This window comes from Bos taurus, chromosome X (assembly GCF_002263795.3).
Source record: "Bos taurus isolate L1 Dominette 01449 registration number 42190680 breed Hereford chromosome X, ARS-UCD2.0, whole genome shotgun sequence".
NCBI lineage: Eukaryota > Metazoa > Chordata > Mammalia > Artiodactyla > Bovidae > Bos > Bos taurus.
Window position 1 is genome coordinate 50,010,762 of NC_037357.1, and position 27,310 is coordinate 50,038,071.

At 40.5% G+C, this 27,310-nt stretch overlaps 1 protein-coding gene across 1 annotated transcript; it reads left to right on the top strand.

Moving 5' to 3' along the window:
- The first annotated feature begins 3,057 nt into the window (after positions 1 to 3,057).
- On the top strand, positions 3,058 to 18,192 carry LOC522334 (T-complex protein 11 X-linked protein 2). Its single transcript, NM_001395499.1, has 10 exons — positions 3,058 to 3,095; positions 3,556 to 3,693; positions 6,058 to 6,190; positions 11,961 to 12,081; positions 13,460 to 13,680; positions 14,568 to 14,704; positions 14,980 to 15,197; positions 15,293 to 15,474; positions 16,768 to 16,931; positions 17,773 to 18,192. The coding sequence occupies exons 2-10, from the start codon at positions 3,567 to 3,569 to the stop codon at positions 18,003 to 18,005; spliced, it is 1,536 nt and encodes a 511-aa protein (NP_001382428.1). The 5' UTR covers positions 3,058 to 3,095; positions 3,556 to 3,566; the 3' UTR covers positions 18,006 to 18,192.
- The last annotated feature ends 9,118 nt before the right edge of the window (positions 18,193 to 27,310 follow it).

The window sequence follows — 27,310 nt, forward strand, 5'->3', positions numbered from 1 at the left end:
AAAAATAAATACATGATACACCACATTAACAAAATGAAGGATAAAAATCACATAATCATCTCAATAGATGCATAAAAGCATTAAAAAACTCAAATCTTTTTCAAGATAAAAACTCTCAACAAATTAGGTATAGAATAAATGTAACTCAACATAATAAAGACCATATTTAACAAGCCCACAGCTAGCATCATACTCAATGGTGTAAAGCTGAAAGCTTTTCCATAAGATAAGGAACAAGACAGGCTGCACACTCTCATCATTGTACTGGAAGCTTTAGCTAATGCACGACAAGGAAAAAATAGTAGGCATACAGATTGGGGAAAAGACATAAAACTATCTTTTGTTCATACATGATAATAATATATGTACAAAATCTGAAGGAATCAACAAACTCCTAAACAAGTGATTTTAGTAAGACTGCAGGATATAAATACATATGAATCAACTGCTTTCCTATATATCCCAATGGGGTAGCAAAGAGTCAGACATGACTGAACAGTCTGGAAGTCTTGGAAGACAGTTTCTTCTAAACTAAACCTACTTATACTATATCATCCAGTAAACATATGCCTTGGTATTTACCCAAAGAAGTTGAAAAAGATATTACACACAAAACTCTGCACATGAATGTTGATAGCAAATGTATTAATAATTGCCATAACTTGGAAACAACCATGATGGCCTTCAGTTGGTGAAAGGATAAATGCACTTTGGTATATCTAGACAATGGAATATTATTCACAGCTAAAAACTAATGAGCTATCAAGCCATGGAAAGAAATGGATGGAACTCAAATCCATATTACTAAGTAAAAGAAGTCAGTCTGAAAAGACTAATTGCTAGGTAATTCCAACTATATGACACTCTGGAAAAGGCAAAACTATGGAGACAATAAAAGATCAATGGCTGCCAGGGATTAGGTGGTAGAGAGGGATCCTGTGAAACACAGAGGATTTTTAGGGTGAAACTACTTTGTATGATATTATATTGGGGGGTACATGTTGATATTGTTATTGTTGTTTAGTCGCTAAGTCATGTCTGACTCTTGTGACCCCATGGACTGTATCTCACCTTGTACAAAACCATGGAATGTACAACACCAAGAGTGAATCCTAATGTAAACTATGGATTCTGGCTGATAATAATGTATCTCATCAATTGTAACAAATGTACCACTCTCATGTGGGATGTTGATAATGGGAAAGGCTAGACATGAATAGGGACTGGGGGCATATGAGAAATTTTTGTAACTTCTGCTCAATTTTGCTGTGAACCTAAAAGTGCTCTATAAAATATACTCTATTTTTTAAATGACAGTTTAACTTAAACAAATTTAGTACTAACAGAATTTGAAGCATCACTGAGAAGAATCTTTTAAAAACTGCAATTTTGTAAGGGAAAAAAATCTGTGTCATTCTGGATAATTTGTCTTAGAAGCCAAGTAGAAATCTTATTTTTAAAAAGATAAATCAATTTCTGGTTGATTCATGCTTTATGAATGTAAAATTTGATGTTCAAATCGAGAAAAATATAATTAACCATTTCTTCCGAGTTTTGAGTGACAGCATTTTGTTTCAAAGTTGATATTACTGAGGCAAATATCAAGAGAAGATGAGGAAGACATTCAGATTTAGCATTTATTAATATTATACACTCTCCAACTAAGCAGAAACATAACTGGTCAAGACCCTTCACATCCTTTTGGACCTAGAGGGTAGTTGGAATTTCCTTAGACTGGAAAGCTCTTGGACCTCTCTTCTATAACTGTTGTGCAAGATATCCACACTTTATTATTGACCCTAACAAGGCAAGGGATCAGAATTTGGTTGAATTATAGTTTTGTTTTATGAAGTAAAGTTAGTGGGTAAAAAAAACAGTTATCAGGATAAAAGAGCAGGATAGAATAGTGCAGAGTGGTGGTGGTGGTTTAGTCACTAAGTCGTATCTGACTCTTTGCTGCCCCATGGACTGTAGCCCACCAGGCTCCTCTAATTCCCCAGGCAAGAATACTGGAATGGGTAGCCATTTCCTTTTCTAGGGGATCTTCCCTACTCCGGGATCGAACCCGAGCGAGTCTCCTTCATTACAAAGCAGATTCTTTACTGACTGAGCCACCAGAGAAGTCCCCAGTGCAAGGTAGAGACATCTTTGAAAAAAAATTTTTCCCAAAATTTGGAAATGAGTCAATCCAGGGGTCCTCAAATCACTGTAACTAACTGGCCAGTAGAGTGAAAAAGTAAACTAGGACTAATGAGTGAGCAACCCGAGTGCCCTCAGAGTCATCTATTCTAGCACCCACACATTCTAGGTGATCTCCAAGGCTCACAATTGGATTGTAATGAAGAAGCCAGGAAAATAGTCAGAAGAACCAAACCAAAACCTAGGCTCCCTCTGAGATTTATGATCTGGCCCCTTCACCACAGTTTTTATAACCAGCCCTTTAATATGATGCTTGCTTTCTATATTTGTAAAATGGAAGTTTAACAGCCCATTTGTCTCTACATTGCGAGGAGGATTGACTTAAACAAAAGGGGGGAAAAAAAACCCTGAAAACATAATTCTGGATTTCTGTAACCCTGTTGGTTTTTCATTTCAAACGTTACATGAGCTTGAGGTGAAACAAAAAATAATGCTCCTTTTCCTTTCTAAATTGTTATTTAAATGTTTTTCCCCCACTGGGCAGAGAGGATAGTAACTTTGGACAGTTCTTGCCTGGAGGGGAGGCACAGGACTTGAGAAGATTAATTGAAAATTCTCTTCCTGGAGAATCTCAGCTGCGTACCTGCTCTATCACCAAATGTTGCATCCCCACTTGTCTTGCCTGCTGTCTAGGTTCCCATGGTACCCTGGGCACATGACCCTTTATGTTACCTGGACACCCTTTGTTTTCACGTTTCGGACTGTTCTACCTAGAGTCATTGGCGGGGGTGTATGCTGGGTTGGTTTCATCATCTCCACAGTTGTGTCCAGCCCCTTCCGGCTGATCTCCCCTCCTGTCCTGTCCCACATGGTATGCCCCAGGACCGCCCTGGCGAGGCAGAGGGGCCTCACTAACACAAACAACCGTGGGGCAGCTGGTCGAGGACTGGGCTGAGGTGAGGGGCTGGGGTCCCGAGGGCTGTGGGGGTGTCTTGCTGCCTGAGTCCAGCTGCCAGGCCTCTTAATAACCAAAGGCAAATCTGGGGCAGAAGTTAAGGAGGAAGGGGGTTATGCCCAGACTAATTAAAGACAACTGAGTTTGAGGAAGTCTCTTGAGGAAGTTATTGTCCATCTCTGGGCCTTGATTTTCTCTCCTTCTTACCCAATGCTAACTTTCTTGAATGTCAGGAAAGGCGACTCTACTAGACTCACCGTTCTCCTTCCCTCAAGGCTATTTGAGAAACCTAGCTATTCCAAAAGAGACCCCTGAAACCTTTGTCCCCATCCTCAACTTGGAGCCACAGATTCAGTCAAAGCACAGACTGGCAACTGAAGAGCCCTCGCGTCTGCCTCCCTGTATCAGAGCCAAATCTTCTATCACTAACAGCTTGCCTCTTCTTTTTGCCCCAATTCCAGATACCATCAAGATGCCCAAGATGGAAAAAACTGTGCACCAGAATGATTCCAATGAAGCAGAGAGTGGAGCCCATAAGCCTGAAACACCAGAGCAGACCCAAGAAAACCAGAGCTTCTGTTTAGATGACCACTCTGCTGGTAGGTCTGGAATTATATCATCATTTCCTTGGGTAGTGTTCGATAGCAGCTAGGTTAAAGGAATAGGTAGCATGTGGTTTAAGTGCCTTTAAGGAGCATAGAAGGCTCTCACAACCTTATGTTTTTCACTCCTCATCCTTCTGCTAACTCCTCTTTCATATTATTCTTTTTCTTGTCTTTTTCCCCCTCTAATCTTTACGTATTGGACCTAGGTCCCTGATTGTCAAGTGAAATTAAAAGATATTTTAACTCTAGAGAAAGAGGCCAACAAAACATAATGACTTGTGTTTGACAAGACTTGAGTGTGTCTGAGTTAGTTCAAAACATGGGAAATTGGTGGCATTCTTATATTTTGATTTTATAGATTGTAAATGATAAACCTAGAATGGATTTGAGAGAATCCTAATTACCTAGTGCTGAAATTGTGTTCTGTCCACTCCCAAAACACTTTGTTGACATAAGAATTATCACTGCTCAAGGTAATGTTTTAGATCTATAATAACAGATGCATAGAAGCATGAGGTCTCTTCTGCACCTTGTGGTAGGCATTTATTTGAGACTTTTGTTTGACTAGTCCAATCTCATAGGAACTCAAATTGCAATTCTCTTATGAAAATCGCCAGTGAATTCAACCAAACATAAATCTGAAGATCTGTCCAAATGTAGTGACTTGATCTAAACTCTTGAAGACAGAAATGAGAAAAATAGTTGGAAGCCACAATGTTGTTGAGTCATGTATGTTTTTCTAGTGGCCATTTAGGGTCACTGCTAGTAAACAGAGTGGAACAATTATTAATTCATAGTGTCTCTCAAATGACTTAATGAATTGAATAAATTATGTATTTCAACATATGTAGCTTTTTAGTTAGAGTGGAAAGGAGATATGGATTGATGATCCTAACTTCTGTTGAAAAATTTTTAAATGAGAAGTAAATTTGCAGTAGACCATCTCCTTGGTGAAGTTTTAGGGTTCTTAGATGAGTCTTATATTTTTGGTTATAAGTAGTTCTTTTTGAACAAATTATGGAACAGTGTTGAAAGTGAGAGAGAAAATAGTTTTATTTTATATACCAAGTAATAATCGTAACTACTGTGTGTGCTTACTATTATCTCTCTGTAAATAAGTAGTCTGTACAACAATCACTCTGTATCCACATGAGATTGGCTCCAGGACTCTTCTTCACCTCGTCCCTCAGGATACCAAAATCCATAGTGCACAAGTCCCTTATGTAAAATGGTGTAGTATTTGCATATAACCTACTTATATCTTCCTGTATAATATAAATCATCTCTAGATTACTTATAATACCAAATTCAATATAAATTATATGTAAATAGTTACCAGCATGGAGCAAATTCAAGTTTTGCCATTTGGAATTTTCTGAAATTTAAAAATATATATATATTTTTATCTGCCATGGGTTGAAACTTCAGGTGCAGAGAACCAACTGTATAATGAACTCAGAAAGTTGTTCCTAAATTCCTATGAGAGTGTGTGATAAAGTTCTTACCAATCTTGAAGTAAGTAAAGCAAAAATATCATAGGTTTTAAAAATAAAGTTAAATTGATGCAACTTAAAGATTGCTGAATTCTGACTGTTTTCTTTTTTGCCTTTTGAGATGTTAAAATATAATTTTTTTTCACAGAATAATTATTTGGATTATGGTAAGGTGGGTTTTTTGTCACGACACCCATATGTGGAAAAATTAAAATTGGCATATTACTGTCACTTATTTTTTGTGTGTGAAATTTTATTGGTCTGTGGAGTCCCAAGATTTTGAAACAATGTTTTAAGAATGGTTCAGCTTTAGAGCCATATACTAATAGTTATGGTGTTATCTGTACGGAGACTGTCATTTTATGTCTCTTCCTCTCTCATCAGAGGTAGAAAAAGGATTTAGGAACCACTTTCTAAAGTTCATTATATAGTTGGCTCTCTGCACCTGAAGTTTCAACCAATGGCAGGTAAAAAATATTTTTTTTTAATCTGTAGATAAAACAGTAAGTATAAAAAGTAAATTCTAGCTAAAGGTTTATTTTATAAACCACAACTTACTCACTTTTTCTTTGCTATATTTCATTTATTGTTTTGACAGTTTAGGCAAAAGTTTTTGAAGTAAGTTTTACTTTTTGTGTTTCATAAGGTAACTTCTCCTCATATCTGACTTCTCTGCAAGTTGCTAGAGCTGTTGAACAGCAAAGAGTTCAGAAAACCTCAAATACTATAATAATCGAGTGAATCTGTTTAAGATCTGTTTGATAAATCTAAATTTGAGGAAGTTATTTGGCTGAGTGGATCTCTGATGAAAAGCAGTTCTATTTGTGTGGGTTCCCTGTTTACTGATCTCTATGCCTTTTTCCAGCAAGCCGACCTGAAGTACTTTCTGTCACGGATCTGATAGAGACAGTTAACGAAATTTCTAGGCTTAGCATTGCTCATGAAATCGTGGTAAATCAAGATTTTTACATGGAAGACGGTGTATTACCTCCCAACAGGTATCAACTCTATTTTTTCCATTTAATTCCTCCTGGCATATGTACACAGCACAAATGACTTTGGATCAGGTTTGAAGCACTTTTATTAATACAGTTAATGTTTTAGTATGTCTTAAATGCTACCAACAAACAAAACAGAGGAGTAATCTGTATAATTATTAGTTTTACAGACTGAAAGCAGAAAAATTTTATCTAAGCAGGGAATAAATTAATGAAATTATTGTCAGAACTTTCATTTTGGTATCTCATTTAACAGTGAAACACAGTGAAGTCCACATCTTCTTAGACAGCTTTGGAGACAGTAGCTACTGGTAGTATTCTCTTAACTATCTATAGATTGATCAAGTACAAATGAAATTATTTCTTTTCTAATAGTGATATTGCCAACTCTTCATGGGATAAGAGCTTTCAGGGGATATTTCTGCTTCATAATCAGCTTAACAAAAATTCTGTGAACCAAGATCAAAACCCATTAATAAACACTGCCCCTCTAAAATCACACTTTATCCTGGTTCTTATTAATTGTATTGATATTGCAATACATACATGAATCATTCAGGGAGTATGATTTGAATACTTCTGCTGCTGGTAAGTCGCTTCAGTCGTGTCCGACTCTCTGCGACCCCATAGACGGCACCCCGCCAGGCTCCTCCGTCCCTGGGATTCTCCAGGCAAGAACACTGGAGTGGGTTGCCATTTCCTTCTCCATAAATACTTCTAGTAGTTTGTTAATAGTTAAATGAGTAAATTTCTTTGTTTGACTCAATATTTCATATAACGTTCTAATTTCCCAGCTTTAAAAGTGACTTCTATTTTGCCACTTCAGGTATTCTATCACTTAAGCACCTTGCTCTGTCAGTGTCTCTTGATCTTTACACCTCTTACTTTTTTCCCTTAGTTTGCCAACACTGCCTTCACTGTCCCCGGAGCCTCAGTTAGATTTATTTTTTTGCTGGCAGGGGTGCGGGGAAAGTGAAACAAGGAGAGTGAAGATCTGTTAAAGTGGCTGAGGGATTGTGGTGGTGATGAGGGGTGGGGAAATGAAGCAGAGGGAATAATACTCTTGAACTGGCCAGTTTGTTCAGTTTTTCCTATAAGGTGGCTCTAGTAGCATTTAGTTGACTTTAATTTCACTTCAAACAATTTTATTAGGTTGTATTTTGACAGCTGTCATATCAGCATGCATTTTTAAAAAACATAAAAACTGCTGAATTTTTGTGTAGCAATTTTAATATTGAAGATGGGAGAAAAAAGCAACATTTTGGCATATTATGGTTTATTTTTTCAAGAAAGGTAAAGTTCCATTTTTAAAACAAATTGTGACAGATGATGAAAAGTGGATACTGTACAATAATGTGGATTAGAAGAAATCATGGGGCAATTGAAATGAACTACCACCAACCACACCAAAGGCTGGTCTTCATCCAAAGAAGGTGATGTTGTATATATGGTGGGATTGGAAAGGAGTCCTCTATTATGAGCTCCTTCCAGAAAACCAAACAATTTATCACAAGTACTGCTCCCACTTAGACCAATTGAAAGCAACACTTAACAAAAAGCATCCAAAATTAGTCAACAGAAAACACATCGTCTTCCATCTGAATAGTGCAAGACTGCATGTTTCTTTGATGACCAGGCAAGAACTGTTACAGTTTGACTAGGAAGTTCTGATGCATCTGTGTATTCACCAGACATTGCACCTTCAGATGTCCACTTATTTCAGTCTTCACAAAATTCTTTGAATGGAAAAAGTTTCAATTCCCTGAAAGACTTAAAAGGAACCTGGATTAGTTCTTTGCTCAAAAAGATAAAAAGTTTGGGGAAGATTAAATTATAAAATTGTCCGGAAAATGGAGGAGGTAGTGGAACAAAATGGTGAATATGTTGTTCAGTAAAGTTGTTGATGAAAATGAGAAATGTGTATTTTTATTTAAAAACCAAAGGAACTTTTTGGCCAACTCACTGTTTAGAAATAAATCTTCATTGTTTTGTTATTAACAGCCTTATTCTAGTGTAGTAATGTAAGATGTATACCAGAAAAGATACTGAAATACAATTGAGGGTTATCTATTATCTATAGGTAATTAATGACTGCTTTTATCTTTGGACTTATAAAGTGATACTAATTAGAGTTATGGATTCCTAAGAGAAATCTCATTGTCAGATATTTATTCTACAAACATTTATTGAGCATGTCCTAGGTGGAAGGCTGAATGTTAAATGTTGGAGACATATAGATGAGTATGATGCTGGCTTTGCCATTACATAGCTTCTGTAGGTGAGATAGTCAAATAGTACATAGTTCCTGTGCAGTGATAAGTTCTCTCACATCTAGTATATGGAGTTCCTTATTCCTGCTTAGCTGCCGAGGAGGGTTTGGGAAACCTTCCTGATGAGGTTATGTTGAGTTGAGTTTTTAGATATGAATAGGTGCTTTTCAGGTGGTCTAGGGTTCATAAAATTGTATAGGAGACAGGGACCAAAACCACCCCAAAGACAAAAATGCAAGATGGCAAAATGGTTGTCTGGGGAGACTTTACAAATGCTGAAGAAAGAAGAGAAGAGAAAGCCAAAGGAGAAAGGGAAAGATATACCCAACTGAATGCAGAGTTCCAGAGAATAGCAAGAAGAGACAAGAAGGTCTTCTTAAGTGAATAATGCAAAGAAATAGAGGAAAACAATAGAATGGGAAAGACTAGAGATCTCTTAAAGAAAACTGAAGATATCAAGGGAACATTTCATGTAAGGATGGCCACAATAAAGGACAGAAACAGTAGCGATCTAACAGAAGCAAAAGACATTAAGAAGAGGTGGTAAGAATGCACAGAAAAACTATGCAAAAAAAAGTCTTATTATCTGGAAAACCACAATGATGTGGTCACTCACTTAGAGCCAGATATCCTGGAGTGTGAAGTCAAATGGGCTTTCGGAAGCATTAGTATGAACAAAGCTAGTGGAGGTGATGGAATTCCAGCTGAGCTATTTCAAATCCTAAAAGATGATGCTGTTAAAGTGCTGCACCCAATATGCCAGCAAATTTGGAAAACTCAGCAGTGGCTACAGGTCTGGAAAAGGTCAGTTTTCATTCCAGTCTCAAAGAAGGGCAATGATAAAGAATGTTCCAACTACCAAACAGCTGCACTCATTTCACATGATCAGAAGGTTAGAACTGCACCTTTGTGAGTCAAAGTTAGAACTGGACATGAAACAACTGACTAGTTCCAAATTGGGAAAGCAGTATGTCAAGGCTGTATATTTTCACCTTGTTTATTTAACTTATATGTAGAGCACATCATGAGATATGCTGTGCTGGATGAGTCACAACCTGGAATCAAGATTGCTGGGAGAAATATCAACAACCTCCAATATACAGATGATACCACTCTAAAGGCAGAAAGGGAAGAGGAACTAAAGAACCTCTTGATGAAGGTGAAAGAGGAGAGTGAAAAAGCTGGCTTGAAACTGAACATTTGAAAAACTAAGATCATGGCATCCAGTCCCATCACTTCATGGTAAATAGAAGGGAAAAAAGTGGAAGCAGTGACACATTTAATTTTCTAGGGTTCCAAAATCACTGCAGACTGTGACTAAAGCCATAAAAGTAAAAGATGCTTGCCCTTGGAAGAAAAGCTATGACAAACCTAGACAGCATATTAAAAAGTAGAGACATCACTCTGCCAACAAAGGTCCATACAGTCAAAATCATGGTTTTTCCAGTAGTCATGTATGAATGTGCGAAGTGGAACACAGAGAAGGCTGAGTGCCAAGGAATTGATGCTTTCGAATTGTGGTTCTGGAGAAAACTCTTGAGAGTCCCTTGGACTGGCAGGAGATCAAATCTGTCAATCCTAATGGAAATCAACCCTGAATATTCATTGGAAGGGCTGATGCTCCAGTAACTTGGCCACCTGATATGAAGAGCCTACTCATTAGAGAAGACACTGATGCTGGAAAAGATTGAAGGCAAAAAAAGAAGGGGGCAGCAGAGGATGAGATGTTTAGATAATACCACTGACTCAATGAACAAACTCCAGGAGACAGAGGATGTCGGAGAAGCCTTGCATGCTATAGTCCATGGGGTCACAAAAAAAGATGAGGACACTGCTTAGCAACTAAACAACTTTGGTGTTCCTCTGGTGGCTCAGCAGTAAAGAATCCACCTGCCAATCCAGGAGACCCAGGTTCAATCCCTGGGTCAAGAGGACCCCCTGAAGGAGGAAATGGCAACCCACTCCAGTAGTCTTGCTTGGGAATCCCAGGGATAGAAGGGTCTGGAGGGCTATAGTCCATGGGGTCACAAAGAACTCGGACACAACTTAACTACTAAACAACGACAATAAGAAACTCTTCCTGGTGATAGGGAGGTTCTGCTGCTAAGTCTCTTCAGTCGTGTCCAACTCTGTGAGACCTCATAGAGGGTAGCCCACCAGGCTCCCCGGTCCCTGGGATTCTCCAGGCAAGAACACAGGAGTGGGTTGCCATCGCCTTCTCCCAGATAGCTGAGGGAAATGATCATGTCATTACGATCAGATTTTTTGCTTAGAAATATCATTGGTCTTAGCAAGAATATGTGGCATTGTTGCAGTAAGACTTTGATTGGGGGCCAGAATACCTTTACTGCTGCTGCTGCTAAGTTGCTTCAGTTGTGTCCAACTCTGTGCGACTCCATAGATGGCAGCCCACCAGGCTCCCCCGTCCCTGGGATTCTCCAGGCAAGAACACTGGAGTGGGTTGCCATTTCCTTCTCCAATGCATGAAAGCGAAAAGTGAAAGTGAAGCCGCTCAGTTGTGTCTGACTCTTAGCAACCCCATGGACTGCAGCCTACCATGCTCCTCCATCCATGGGATTTTCCAGGCAAGAGTACTGGAGTGGGTTGCCATTGCCTTCTCCTCACTAGACTATTGCAATAGTCCAGGTAGGAAATGATGGCAGGAGGAGATGGATTCCAGACATATTTAGGAATCAAAATCTCTGTAATTTGGGGACCAAGTGCATTAAAAGGATGAAAAGAAGTAATTATTATGCATTAGATAAATAACAGTTGGTGACATCTCACAAATGGGATTGGTGTGTTGGGGAAGGAACTTTGACTTTTTTCATTTATCTCTGTATTGCTTGTAAAATTTTCAACAAAAGCATGCATTACTATTCTATTTTTAATGGGAAAAATGTAAACTTTATGATTTGTTCGAAAAGACACAGGTTTGAGAAGGGAAGATAATGAGTTGGAGGTGCACATAAGATTTTCAAGTGTTATCAAGAAGGAAAATCCTTTTTTGGATTTTAAGGCTGAAGGGAAAAGATCATCTAGTTCAAAGGTATAAGTCTACACGTATTAAAACCAAGGCATACATTTAAGTCAGATGAAGAACCAAGGCTAGAACTCAGGGCCTCAAATGCAACTTCTTGGTTCTTATTTCTAGAAGGAGAGCTTTTTTGGAACTTGAGGAATCCTTCTGAGAGAAATTGATCAGAGCCTTTGCATCTGAGACTAAACTCAGTGTATTCAACTCTGCTAAAGTCTAAACATAGCTCCTTCCCTATCAACATAATGGTCTTTCATGATTTTATTTATTTATTTTTGTGTGTGTGTGTTTATTTATTTATTTATTTTTATTCAATTTTAATTAAAAAAAAATTATACATGTGTTCCCCATCCTGAACCCTCCTCCCTCCTCCCTCCCCATATGGTGTTTGGGATTTAGGAGATTAGGATCCTTTATCAACTCTTTGGGTAAAGAGCAAGTTGTTCATTTAACCATCTTATAGTCTGGAAGGCAGGATTATGGAGACAATGTACAAGGCTTTTTGGGACCATCTGAAAGTCCAGCTATCAAGTACTCCAGCTGACTTCACTTCTGCACTTGAACTCCTAAAAGAAGTTAAGGAGGTGAGTAACCAACTTCCCATTTGTGGATATTAAATCTTAGTTGTGGCATGGGGGATCTTTCATTGTGGTACGTGGGCTTCTCTCTAGTTGTGATGCACAGGCTCAGCACTTGTATCTTGTGGGCTTAATTGCCCTGCAGCATGTGGGATCTTAGTTTCTCTTAGCAGGGATCAAACCCATGTCCCCTGTATTGCAAGGTGAATTCTTAAATACTGGACCACAGGAAAGTCCTTTTTTTTTTTTTTTTAAATCCCAGACCTTTTAATTGTTGATAAATAGGAATTATTTTGGGCCTTCCCAAGTGATGCTAGTGGTAAAGAGCCCACCTGCCAATGCAGGAGACGTAAGAGACTCGAGTTTGATCCCTGGGTGGGGAATATGCCCTAGAGGAGGGCATGGCAACCCACTCCAGTATTCTTGCCTGGAGAATCCCATGGACAGAGGAGGCTGGCGGGCTACAGTTCATAGGGTAGCAAAGAGTCAGACATGACTTAGCATGCATGCATGCACAAGTTTCATTTCTACATATGTTCCACTACTTGAACAGATAATATGGAGAAACTTCCATTTTATTTGTATGAGATGAAGCTTGAAAGTTGAGATCTTGCTGTAACAACACAGCATGTCATTCAATTAAACAGATTTTCGCTTAACTCCCATTATGTTTTCTGTGTTTCAGAAGCACACAGATACATAAGAGAGCCTTTGCCAAAAAGAAACTTATACTTTAGAGTGAAAAGATTATTTCGAGTGACACTTAAAGGTTTCTCTGCCTATTTCATCTTTTCCCTTGTAGTCAAACAATCTAATAATGTCCTTATCCTTTATTAAGAATATCTCACCCCCACAAGGCTATATTTAAAATGGATAACCAAGGACCTACTGTAGCACATGGAACTCTGCTCAATATTATGTGGCTACCTGAATGTGAGGGGAGTTAGGGGAAGAATGGATGCATGTATATGTATGGCTGAGTCCCTTCACTGTTCTCCTGAAACTATCACATTGGTAATTGGCTACCCGAATACAAACTAAAAAGTTTTATCAAAAGAATATCCCATTACCTTGTGATGGTATGTGTTTTATATTTTTTATATCCTGCATTTGGTTTTGTCACAGGTATTTTTCTTCCTATCTTTATCTCATTCTGCCAAGAAAATAGTACAGCACTACTATTACTACTAATCCCAATGAAGCCTTAAATTATAACTGGCTCCTAAACAGAGAGAAATAATATTCTGTATATGCAGTTGGGAAACCTAGTTTCTGGAGGCCCAATAGACATAGGCTGGCATGCCTTTGCCTTAAGGAGATTGTTCATCAAAGAGTGTTTGGAGTTCTAAATAATTTGGCTCCATTGATTTTCTTTTCTGGGCAGATATTGTTATCACTGCTATTACCACGCCAGAACAGCCTAAGAGATGAGATTGAAGAAGCTCTGGACATAGATCTCCTCAAGCAGGAAGCAGAGCATGGGGCCCTGGATGTCCCTCATCTCTCCAACTACATTCTTAATTTGATGACCCTACTGTGTGCACCAGTCCGAGATGAAGCAGTGCGAAAACTAGAGAGCATAACAGACCCTGTACAGTTACTGAGGTGGGAAACTAGATGTACTGTTCCTGAACACAAGATGTAGTATCCTGTCTTAGACACTGTACCAGAAAACTCTGGGCCAGATACTGGGTTATAGCCCCTGGCTTGCCTAGCTCTTCTATAGTGAAGAACGGACTAATATCTCTGCTGTTCCTCTGTGGTTTATTGGCTTTTATTTTCAAAGGATGGATTCTCAGAACCCTTTTGATGATCTTAGATCATTTGGACACTTTCTAAGAAATGATGCTGTTAAGATACTGGCTTCCCAGGTGACACTAGTGGTAAAGAAACCCCCTGCCAATGTAGGAGATGCAAGAGAAGAGGATTCGATGCCTGGGTCGGGATGATCCTGTGGAGAAGGAAACGGCAACCCACTCCAATATTCTTGTCTAGACACTAGAGTACAGTAACTGTTTCTTTGGGATATTTCAAACAGCACTTTCGCAGATAATTTCTTGTGTATCCTAACTCAAACCCTGTGGGGGAACAAGATGAGAATGATCCCTGTTTCACAGATAGAAGAACCAAGAACCAGAGGTAAAGTAATAAGCTGAATGAGTTAGAAATTCAACCACCATCATCCCAACTACCCACAGAGAGTTAGAATTTTAATTGTTTTTCTGAGGTGGAGTACCTACAGTGGAAAGAACTCTAGGCTGGTAACTAAAAGATCAGAACATGTATCTGCTCCTAGCTCTGATAACAACTCACTCTATGGCCTTGGGTCCCTGGCTGCAACATCTGTATTTGTAAATTGAAGTAGGACTGTGGTTTTTAAGGCCATTTTTTACTCTAAGATACTGTGATAAAATACTCTTAGCTTGAGTTCCACCTCACTCCACTAGATTACCTTTCAGAGTGTAAGCATTTGATTTTTCCTCCATTGACAGGGGCATCTTCCATGTTCTGGGCCTGATGAAAATGGACATGGTGAACCATACTATACAGAGCTTCCGACCCTACCTGAAGGAACACTCTATCCAGTATGAACGAGCTAAATTCCAGGAACTCCTCAACAAGCAACCCAGTATGTTCAAAATTTAAGGACAGGAGAGGGGGAGATTTGACTTTGGGTCTTATTTCTTATAGTGATACGGTACTTGCAGTTTTTTATTTTTTATTTTTTTAATAGATAGCTTCTCCCTATTGGATGGGCAAGGGCATGGGGTAGGAAGAAGGAACATTTCTCTAAGAGAAAAGATGTACAAAATCACTTATTTATTGAGGAAGAATATATCCTCAAACCTTGCTTTTCAAGCCTTGGTGTTTGAAGATATTTATATATTCCCTTTTATGTCACAGATCTCCTTGATTGCACCACAAAATGGCTAACCAAAACAGCTCTAGACCTCACTACAGCACCTTCAAGTTCTCCTGACTCTCCCAGCTCCTCCAGCATGGCCCATTCATCTCCAAATTGGGCAGTGGACAACCCACAACTTCCCAGTTCCACAATGGTGCTATACCAGGGTTACCTGAACCTTCTTCTCTGGGATCTTGACAGTAAAGAGTTTCCCGAGGTAGGAACGTATATAAGAACATTGCCTTTTTGTTTTGTATTTGATACCTTTAATAAAACACTTTTCTGACAGCTTGCTTTTCCCTGTCTCACCAGACTCTGCTAATGGATAAAATCCGGCTGCAAGACATGGAGTCCCAGTTGAAGCAGTTGGCCATTCTGGCCTCAGTCTTGCTAGTGGCCAGAAGTTTCTCTGGTAGTGCTTTATTCAGTTCGACTGAATTTGTGAACAAACTGAAACACATAACCAAGGCCCTGATGGAGGAATTTAACTCCAGGTAAACTTCATAGAGGCTTTCCTGGTGACTCAGTGGTAAAGAATCTGCCTGCCAATGCAGGAGACCCAGATTTGAACCTTGGGTCAGGAAGATCCCCTGGAGTAAGAAATGGCAACCCACTCTAGTGTTTTTGCTTGGAGAATTCCATGGACAGATGAGCCTGGTAGGCTACAGTCCATGGGGTTGCAAAAGAGTCAGACATGACTTAGAGACTATGCAACATGAGCAACAACAAATTTCCTAGATCTTTCTGAGAGTTGAAAATAGTTTGTTGGTTTTGGAACTTAGGCAGTTAATGTATTACTGCCTTATTCTTTATCATAAACCACGCAAAAGACCTTGGGCATCATCTACAAAGGTCGTTGGTGTCTTTTGATAAATTGTATTAAGGCTTGTGATGGAAACAAAACATATTTCCAAGGAGGTGAGTGTGGAAACTAGTTTGCTATGAATGATTCAGTACTGTGTTTGCTAAAAATGAGTCATTATATACTTAAATAAGTGACACTGGATTTGTGTGTGTATATCCAGAAGTTGATCCCTTGGTCAATATGTATCCATAATTTGCTTCATGCAGGGCACCTCAGCTGAAGTAAAAAGAAGAACTGGAAGTTCAGATCTCAATATATTTACAAGTTAATTGGCGAAGTAGGGAAGACAACTATGGAAAATGCTTAAGAAATCTTAAAACAGAATTTGAATACAGTTTATGGGACTAAAGTGGAGAAGGCAATGGCACCCCACTCCAGTACTCTTGCCTGGAAAATCCCAGGCAAGAGTGGATGGAGGAGCCTGGTGGGCCGCAGTCCATGGGGTCGCTAAGAGTCGAACAAGACTCAGCAACTTCACTTTCACTTTTCACTTTCCTGCATTGGAGAAGGCAATGGCAACCCACTCCAGTGTTCTTGCCTGGAGAATCCCAGGGATGGGGGAGCCTTGTGGGCTGCCGTCTATGGGGTCGCACAGAGTCGGACATGACTGAAGCAACTTAGTAGTAGTAGTAGGAGTATGGGACTAAAGAATACTGAGTAGATCCAAGAATGGAACTGAACCCTTGTCCAATTTGTTTCATTTGAAGTGGAGAATAGTATGAATTAGTTAATATGTACGAATTAATATGTGTGAAATAGTTGACATCTTGAGGGTAACAATGAAATGATTTGAAATGCTGGGTCCTCTGTTAGTGGTGGAGAGCTGGAATTCTTTTGTGAGTGGACCTGGCTTCTGGTGTTGGACTCTCTGGGCTTTGCCCCTATGCCAAGGCCACTCTGCTTTCTGTCCTTCATTATCTAGGCCTGAAGAAGCTATGGTGAGTGTGAGTGAACAAGTGTCTCAGAAAATCCATGAACGCCTCAAAGACATGGGCCTAACTGCCCTGAGTAGTGAAAAGAAAGCCTGTCTTAGAGGCCAACTTCAGAACATCGCCAAGAAAGAGAACCGTGTTCGTAACATCGTTGGTAAGAGTCCTCCTGTGGTGGTGGGGCTGGGAAGGGGTGGCAAGGGAAGGGGTAGCAAGAATGTGGAAGGTAAGAAGGTGGACTGAAGCTTGGAAGTCAGTTGTGAAGACGTTCAGAAATGGAATGATTGTTGGGAAAGTCTTTTGGCTTTAGTTTCCTTATGTATAATGCACATAATTGAAGTAAATCTCTTTCAGTCTGAAGAGTGAATATATGGTTTTAAGGTCAGCTAGGATGTGTAACTTGCAGGTGCTAGTGCTGAGTGATTCCTGGTCATTCTCTAACTATAACCCAAGGCCTGTGATGGGAAACCCTTTCTCTATCCCATGCTTTAAGTTACCATGACGGTCCCTACTTCCCTCTAAGGAACTGATGCTAATTTAGGCTGAAGGATATATTCCCTGCAAGAATGGAAGCAGTGAGCTCGACCACCTTGCTTCTAATTTTTACATCTTGACAAAGTCTGATATGGTTGTATGGACCCAGAGTTGGTACACTGGCTGCAATGTGTGCCCTTAGAATTTCACATACAATGTCTAGGATCCTCTTGTTAGGTCACACACGTCAGGAGCTCACTTAGCACCCCATAACATTATAAACAGCCAGAAACTTACTGGCTCGACATCTTTCAATAATGCATTGCTTTTAGAAGCTTTATAGCATTCCTTCTTCCAAAAGAAAAGAAAAAAAAAAATCTCATTAACATGTTTTACCTGAATGAGTGAGTAGGTCAGTGAAAATGTGTTAATTTAAACGTTGGCGAACAGAGAGTGCAAGGGCATTGTGAATTTCTTCTGAAATCTCTTTGATCTTTCCCTTTTAACTTTTTTCTTGCACACAGATCAGCGGATCCACTTGTTTCTCAAAGGCTGTTTGGTTCGTGGGATGCAGGAGTCTCTGCTAGACTTCCCTGTTGGCCTTACTCTCATCAAGGGAGAGTTGACAAAACTGGGCTGGAAGTTTTTCAATCTGATGCGTCACAATCAGCAGGTATTTAGCCCCTATTATGATGAAATCCTTAAAGATATCATCCCTCCAGCTCAGGCACAAGAAACAGAAGTGGAGTCTATCTGATAGTTCCAGACCACAGTCTGGCAACAGGGACCCAGGAGAGAGGGCTAAGTATGTTCCTGGGATGACATCACCTGTGCCCCGCAGAGTAGCCTCTTCCTCACTTCAACCTGGACTCAAGGCTGCAGGATTCCAGCATGTAAATACAAACTGGCCCAGCCCCCGTCATAATAAACTTCTGTGCTGCAAGAAAGCCTCAGTTCCTTCTGTGTTGCAACTGAACCCAGGTTTTGTGCCCTTATCCCCTATTATCTGAGAACCAGTGATCCCTCAGTTCTCCTTCACTGGCTGATCATTCTTCAGGATGCTGGCTTGAGCAGGCATCAGGGCATCGGCTGCTAGCATTGTTTCCTCCAATGGAAAATCATTTCCTTGAGGGCTGTGAAAACTTTCTGTGGAATTTTTTCAAAGTATGAGTTCTGGAAGTATAAAGGCTTCTAGAGGTTGGGAATACGCTGAGTTACAAATCAGGGGAAGACATAGAATCCTATTTCCAGTATCACATTCTCCCTATACTTTTAAGGCTGCAGTAATAGTAAGAGCCCTCACATCCTGTTCTGGTGTGGGGCATGAAGCAGTATGAAAACTAGGGAGTGGATCAATATTGTCTGCCAATGAACATTCAGTTGAGGACAGTTCTCAGCCTCAATGGGCACTCGCTCTCTCTCTTTCTCTGTCTAGTGATCCTGGGAGTCAGTTTTAAGCTCTCTCAAACCAACACCAAATGCAAGCACTTAGGCCACAGACACTTGTTTCACGTTCATCTCTGGTTCCAGTCTATAGCTAAATCTGTCTTCTATTGTGACATTTCTAGGCTTAGAACACTTCTTTCTTCTTGAGAGAAATAACGAAGGTATTCAAGAGTGGGACAGCCACCGTGTTTCTTCCCACTTGCAGTCTGAGCCTCTAACTGCTAGATTGTGATTGTCAACTCATTTGGCATCACAAATGACAGATGTCCTAGATCCACATAGATCTGGGCTTGTTTTCTTCAATTGCAGAGATTCACCCTATCATTTTCAGGCCACCTACAACAGACCACCAGCAATCTAGGAATTTCGGAGCAACATCAGTTTCGGTTTGGACTTGTTTAAAACGGACAGGAGAAAACAAAAATTCACCTGTGGGATATTATAACTGGATGAGGGGTGTCCTCATCATATGAGGGAATGGGAAGAGCTGAGTATAATTTACTTAATCCAAGAATAATAACAGATGGGATCTGAGTTCCATTAGTCCAAGGGTAATTTTTCTAGAAGATGGATCCCAGGTGGTTGCTACAGCTAGGTGAATAGGGTGATATATTTATTGGCTGAATATAAGGCACACAGAGGAAGGAGCTTAGCAAGCTGCAGTCCATGGGGTCGCAAAGAGTTGGGCAGGACTGAACGACTGAGCAAGGCACAGAGGGAAGCTGAGGAATAGATCATTCAAGGATGCTAGTCTTGTAACTTATCCTCAGGAAAGAAACCAAAGCTGGCTAATTTGCAGTTAATAAACAGGCTGTGAATTCTAACTGAATTTTCTGATCTGATTTGCCAATATTAATACATTGTTTTTTTAAAAATCTTAATTTTAGAGTCCTGATTGTCTTATATAAAAATGTACTGTGAAGGGATCCCTGTGGAGATGACTAGGTAGTTGTTGGACATAGACATTAGACTGAAATGGAATTTTGACTTATCCTTTACAATCGAAATTTGGTATAATTGATTTCTTTGAGATTCTGAGTTAGTTTTATATCTCCACATGGAAGAGATAGAAATCCTAATCTTAAACAGGGAAAGATGGCTCTATTCAATCCTGATAACCATTTAAGGGGAAATATATATATATATATATATACACACACACACACAAACACACATATTGTATGTGTATCAGCTCTGCTTCAACTCAAGCTAAAGAAAAAGCCCAAAAATGTGCAAAAATATTCCCTTTAACTCACTCAACCAGAGAAGATAAACAAAAAACAGAAACATGGTGGCTGTCCCACCCGTGAATACTCACATCATCTCTCTCAAGAAAAATGAAGTGTTCTCAACTTCGATATGTGACAAAAAGAAGTTTGGTTCAGCTGTAGGATGGGACCTGTATTCACAAGCGGATACATTACCATTGAGCCACCTGGATTGATAGTATGTGCACATGATTAAATACGGTAAAAAGTCAATTTCTCTCCCATGCTTGTGTCTCATTCTACCTAGAAGACATTGCTGTTTTTACATTTCTGTGTATCCTTCCAGAGATATTCTTTGCAAATGAAGTACACATTATAATGTTATGATCACGTACAAGCCAGTCACTCTTTTAAACTTTCTATAAATATGACTTTATTTATCCCTCCATTGTTTATTTCCAGTCTATGTTTCCAGCTCTAGTGCAGGATGCTTGCCTAGAAAATTCCATGGATAGAGGAGCCTGGTGGGCTACAGTCCATGGGGTCACAAAGAGGTGGACACAGCTGAGCACACATGCACAGTGCAGTGTGAAACAAGAAGCGCTGATGGGAGTTAGAACCTGTTCGGTGTTTTGTTTATATTCTCAGGTCGAGTGAGTTAAGGGAACATCTTTACACACTTCTGGGCTTTTTCTTTAGCTTGAGGTGAAGCAGAGCTGAAAGAAGTTCTTTTGAGGATTGTTTGAAGCCACTGTACTAGATTATCTTGAAAGGTCCCTGGGTTATTTTCTTACAGCAGCTATAACAAATTACCATGAACCTAGTGGCTTAAAATAATACACATTCATTCTGTTTTAGCCTCAGAGGTCAAGTACAAAATCAACATTACTGGGTCCAAACCAAGGTTTTAGCAAGGCCACTGTCCATTTGGCAGGCTTTCACTAGGGGAGATTACTTAAGTTGCCTTTTCTACATCTAGAGTTGCATTCTTATAGTCCTTGCCTTGTGATACATTCGTCCATCATCCAAACCAGCAGCATAGCATCTTGCTTCAGTCATAATACCGCCCTCCTTCTTCTGTGTCAAATGTCCTTCTCCTTTCCTCTTTATAAGAATACATTATTACATTTTGGGCTCACAAAGCTAGTCTTCTGGTGGCTCAGATGGTAAAGATTCTACCTACAATGCAGGAGACCTGGGTTCGATCCCTGGGTCGGGAAGATCCCCTGGAGAAGGGAATGGCTACCCAGTTCAGTATTCTTTCCTGGAGAGTTCCATGGTCAGAGGAGCCTGGCGGGATATACTCTATGGGGTCACAAAGAGTCGGACACGACTGAGTGAATAGCACTTTCACTTTTCGCTTTCAAGATAGTCTCAAGATCCTTAACTTAATCACATCTGCAAAGTCCCTTTTGCCAAATAAAATAACATTCACAGATTTCAGGCACTAGGGCATGGATATCCTTAGAGGGCATTGTTCAGCAGACAACAGTTTGTCTTCTGACCCTGTCAAAGGTTCATATCCATCCTTCATGCAAAACACATTCATCTCATCCCAATATCCCCCAAAGTGTCAACATATTACATATCAAGTCCAGAATCTCACCTGTAAATCATTTAATCAAATGTGAGAAACGGTATGATTCTCCCTGTGGCAAAAATTTTCTCCATCAGTGGGTCTGTAAACTAGTGAAAAAGTTACCTCTTCCCAAATTTCAGTAGTGGGATAGTTATAGGATAATAGTTACAGACATTCCCACTCCAAATGGGAGAAAATAAAGAAAAGAGTTATTGGCTCCAAGCAATCTTGAAATCCAACCAGGTAAACTCCACCAGGGTACAAGGCCTGGAAATCATCTTCTGTTTCTGGAGATTCTGGCCTTTGCGCCTGAGGGTCTATACCTTACATCGAAGATTCTATACTCAGAATCATCCTTCCATTTTTTCTAAACGATACTACATGTTTGCAGCTGAGTACTTTTTATCAATTTGTTTCCTGCATGTAGGTTTTTGGGAATCTAACACCCTTTTTAATTTGTATGCTGAAAATTTGCTTATAAAACATGTCCTCAATATTTTTTTTAAAATAACTCACCCTTCTTTGTAGGAGATTTTTTTGGATGGATAGACAAGATCTTCTTAACTTCACTTTAATTTTTTAAAATAAATTTTAGCATAGTTGAAAGCTTTTTCATAGTCATGTAGCTAGTTTTTAATTCCTTTGATTATATCCGTACCATGCCTCCAATGTACACAACCCACCTACTTGGTGCTGAAGAAAATGAGGAAGATGAGATCCTGCTGCAGGCCTGGAAACAGAGCTGTCAGAAATGGTAGTGTGTAAGGTCCAGGCAGAATCACTGGAAAGGAGTGACCTCTGAGGAGAGAAGGGACTTAACAAGAACAGAATTAAGAAACTAGTGTCTTTTTATTTTTTTATTTTTTTGGACCCATCCGGCAGCATGTGGGATCTTAGTTCCCCAACCAGGAATCCAACCCAGGACCTGCTGCATTGGTAGTACAGAGTGTTAACCACTGAACCACCAGGGAAATCCCACAAAGAGAATTAAGTCAGAGGCATTTTCTATGGTGTCTTCTTTAAACCAAATAAGCACTCAGTTATTCTTAAGTTGTATCATTTTTATGTTTAAAAATCAATGAGAACTCCCCTGGTGGTCCAATGGTTAGGACTCAGCGTTTTCCCTTCCCTGGGCTAGGTTCAGTCTCTGGTTGGTGAACTAAGACCCTGCAAGGCAAGCAGCACAGTCCTCAACACCCCTTGCCAAATAATCAATGAATAAGTTTAAACAATTTCTGTACTACCAAAAGAAAAGTATTAGAAGTAAATATTATAGACTTTATGCTAATATGCTTGACCAAAGAATATTTTTACTAATCAGTAGAGAAGCGGTTGCTATTACCCACTTGCTACTACTGATTGGATGGTTTAGTGAGGCCCTGGGATGGGCCCGCCAGGGTCTGCCCAAAGCCCTGGCTGAGCATTAAGACAGAGGATTTGACTATTTACATAGGTGAACCTGCAGAACCACATTCTGACAGCATGTGGTCCACTGGAGAAGGGAATGGCAAAACACTTCAGTATTCTTGTCTTGAGAACCCCATGAACAGTATGAAAAGGCAAAAAGATAGGACACTGAAAAATGAACTCCCCAGGTCGGTAGGTCCCCAATATGACACTGGGGATCAGTGGAGAAATAAGCCCAGAAAGAATGAAGGGACGGAGCCAAAGCAACACCAACAACCAAAAACAACACACAGGTGTGGATGTGACTGGTGATAGAAGCAAGGTCTGATGCTGTAAAGAGCAATATTGCATCAGATCAGTTCAGTTCACTCAGGCGTGTCTGACTCTTTGCGACCCCATGAATCGCAGCACGCCAGGCCTCCCTGTCCATCACCAACTCCCGGAATTCACTCAGACTCACGTCCATCGAGTCAGTGATGCCATCCAGCCATCTCATCCTCTGTCGTCCCCTTCTCCTCCTGCCCCCAATCCCTCCCAGCATCAGAATTTTTTCCAATGAGTCAACTCTTCGCATGAGGTGGCCAAAATACTGGAGTTTCAGCTTTAGCATCAGTCCTTCCAAAGAAATCCCAGGGCTGATCTCCTTCAGAATGGACTGGTTGGATCTCCTTGCAGTCCAAGGGACTCTCAAGAGTCTTCTCCAACACCACAGTTCAAAGCATCAATTCTTCGGCACTCAGCCTTCTTCACAGTCCAACTCTCACATCCATACATGACCACAGGAAAAACCATAGCCTTGACTAGATGGACCTTTGTTGGCAAAGGAATGTCTCTGTTTTGAATATGCTATCTAGGTTGGTCATAACTTTCCTTCCAAGGAGTAAGCATCTTTTAATTTCATGGCTGCAGTCACCATCTGCAGTGATTTTGGAGCCCCCAAAAATAAAGTCTGACACTGTTTCCACTGTTTCCCCATCGATTTCCCATGAAGTGATGGAACCGGATGCCATGATCTTCGTTTTCTGAATGTTGAGCTTTAAACCAACTTTTTCACTCTCCACTTTCACTTTCATCAAGAGGCTTTTTAGTTGCTCTTCACTTTCTGCCATAAGGGTGGTGTCATCTGCATATCTGAGGTTATTGATATTTCTCCCAGCAATCTTGATTCCAGCTTGTGCTTCTTCCAGCCCAGCATTTCTCATGATGTACTCTGCATATAAGTTAAATAAGCAGGGTGACAATATACAGCCTTGACGTACTCCTTTTCCTATTTGGAACCAGTCTGTTGTTCCATGTCCAGTTCTAACTGTTGCTTCCTGACCTGCATACAGGTTTCTCAAGAGGCAGATCAGGTGGTCTGGTATTCCCATCTCTTGAAGAATTTTCCACAGTTTATTATGATCCACACAGTCAAAGGCTTTGGCATAGTCAATAAAGCAGAAATAGATGTTTTTCTGGGATTCTCTTGCTTTTTCGATGATCCAGCAGATGTTGACAGTTTGGTTTCTGGTCCCTCTGCCTTTTCTAAAACCAGCTTGAACATCAGGAAGTTCACAGTTCACATATTGCTGAAGCCTGGCTTGGAGAATTTGGAGTATTACTTTACTAGCGTGTGAGATGAGTGCAATTGTGTGGTAGTTTGAGCATTCTTTGGCATTGCCTTTCTTTGGGATTGGGATGAAAACCGACCTTTTCCAGTCCTGTGGCCACTGTTGAGTTTTCCAAATTTGCTGGCATATTGAGTGCAGCACTTTCACAGCATCACTTTTCAGGATTTGAAATAGCTCAACTGCAATTCCATCACCTCCACTTGCTTTGTTGGTAGTGATGCTTTCTAAGGCCCACTTGACTTCACATTCCAAAATGTCTGGCTCTAGGTGAGTGATCACACCATCGTGTTTATCTGGGTCGTGAAGATCTTTTTTGTACAGTTCTTCTGTGTATTCTTGCCACCTCTTCTTAATATCTTCTGCTTCTGTTATGCCCATACCATTTCTGTCCTTTATAGAGCCCATATTTGCATGAAATGTTCCCTTGGTATCTCTAATTTTCTTGAAGAGATCTCTAGTCTTTCCCATTCTGTTGTTTTCCTCTATTTCTTTGCATTGATCGCTGAGGATGGCTTTCTTATCTCTTCTTGCTATTCTTTGGAACTCTGCATTCAGATGCTTATATCTTTCCTTTGCTCCTTTGCTTTTCACTTCTCTTCTTTTCACAGCTATTTGCAAGACCTCCCCAGACAGCCATTTTGCTTTTTTGCGTTTCTTTTCCATGGAGATGGTCTTGATCCCTGTCTCCTGTACAATGTCATGAACCTCCGTCCATAGTTCATCAGGCACTCTATCAGATCTAGGCCCTTAAATCTATTTCTCATTTCCACTGTATAATCATAAGGGATTTGATTTAGGTCATACTTGAATGGTCTAGTGATTTTCCCTACTTTCTTCAATTTCAGTCTGAATTTGGCAATAAGGAGTTCATGATCTGAGCCACAGTCAGCTCCTGGTCTTGTTTTTGCTGACTGTATAGAGCTTCTCCATCTTTGGCTGCAAAGAATATAATCAATCTGATTTCAGTGTTGACCATCTGGTGATGTCCATGTGTAGAGTCTTCTCTTGTGTTGTTGGAAGAGGGTGTTTGTTATGACCAGTGCGTTCTCTTGGCAAAACTCTATTAGTCTTTGCCCTGTTTCATTCTGTATTCCAAGGCCAAATTTGCCTGTTACTCCAGGTGTTTCTTGACTTCCTACTTTTGCATTCCAGTCCCCTATAATGAAAAGGACATCTTTTTTGGGTGTTAGTTCTAAAAGGTCTTGTAGGTCTTCATAGAACCGTTCAACTTCAGCTTCTTCAGTGTTACCAGTTGGGGCATAGACTTGGATTACTGTGATATTGAATGGTTTGCCTTGGAAATGAACAGAGATCATTTTGTTGTTTTTGAGATTGCATCCAAGTACTGCATTTCAGACTCTTTTGTTGACCCTGATGGCTACTCCATTTCTTCTGAAGGATTCCTGCCCACAGTAGTAGATATAATGGTCATCTGAGTTAAATTCACCCATTCCAGTCCATTTTAGTTTGCTGATTGATTCCTAGAATGTCGACATTCCCTCTTGCCATCTCCTGTTTGACCGCTTCCAATTTGCCTTGCCTGGACCTGACATTCCAGGTCCCTGTGCAATTGGGACTTGCTCTTTACAGCATTGGACCTTGCTTGTATCACCAGTCACATCCACAACGGGATATTGTTTTTGCTTTGGCTCCATCCCTTCATTCTTTCTGGAGTTATTTCTCCACTGATCTCCAGTAGCATATTGGGCACCTACAGACCTGGGGAGTTCCTCTTTCAGTATCCTACCATTTTGCCTTTTCATACTGTTCATGAGGTTCTCAAGGCAAGAATACTGAAGTGGTTTGCCATTCCCTTCTCCAGTGGACCACATTCTGTCAGACCTCTCCACCATGACCTGCCTGTCTTGGGTGGCCCCACATGGCATGGCTTAGTTTCATTGCGTTAGACAAGGCTGTGGTCCATGTGATTAGATTAACTAGTTTTCTGTGATTATGGTTTCAGTGTGTCTGCCCTCTGATGCCCTCTCACAACACCTACCATCTTACTTGGGTTTCTCTTACCTTGGGCGTGGGGTATCTCTTCATGGCTGTTCGAGCAAAGTACAGCCACTGCTCCTTATCTTGGACGAGGGGTATCTCCTCATTGCCGCCCCTCCTGACCTTGAACGCGAAGTATCGCCTCTTGGCCCTCCTGCAACTGCGCAGCCACCTTGGACCTGGGGTTGCTCCTCCCAGCTGCCACCCCTAACTTTGGGCGGGGGTTAGCTCCTCTTGGCAGCTCCTGCACTGTAGCAGCCTGGCACTCTTTGCCGCCGCCCCTGACCTCCGACGTGGGGTAGCTCCTCGCAGCCACGGTTCTGCGAATAGAATTTGCTTTTTATTCCGTATAAAACTTGATAATAGACAGATTGTCCCTAGTACTCACTCTTAGAGAAGTTAGATAGCTTGCAGTTATAATCCTTTCTCTTCGATTTGAGATAAAAAACATTGCCTCAAGGACCTGAGAGTCATGTATGTGAAGTGCAAAAATTCAGGGAGATAACCTTCCCTCTTGTTCCCAGTCCCTGTGGGAGGATAAGGGCCTAACTTCAGTGAGGACCTTGTTTCAATTTACACCACTGCTTCCTGTCAGAATTCAAGAGAAGATTATCTCTCTTCCAGGTAAGTGAAAGTCTTACTGGCACAGTTGTGTCCGACTCTGCGACCCCATGGACTGACAGGTTCCTCCATCCATGGAATTCTCCAGGCAAGAATACTGGAGTGGTAGTCATTCCCTTCTCCAGGGGATCATCCCAACCCGAGCATCGAACTCAGGTCTCCCACATTGCAGGCAGATTCTTTACCATCTGAG

Bases quoted from the DNA above. Each gene is read 5' to 3' on its own strand.
- LOC522334 (NM_001395499.1), top strand. From the start codon at position 3,567: ATGCCCAAGATGGAAAAAACTGTGCACCAGAATGATTCCAATGAAGCA. The intron at 12,082-13,459 runs GTGAGTAACCAA...TTTTCTGGGCAG, and splicing joins TCCTAAAAGAAGTTAAGGAG to ATATTGTTATCACTGCTATT. The intron at 14,705-14,979 runs GTATGTTCAAAA...TTTATGTCACAG, and splicing joins ACTCCTCAACAAGCAACCCA to ATCTCCTTGATTGCACCACA.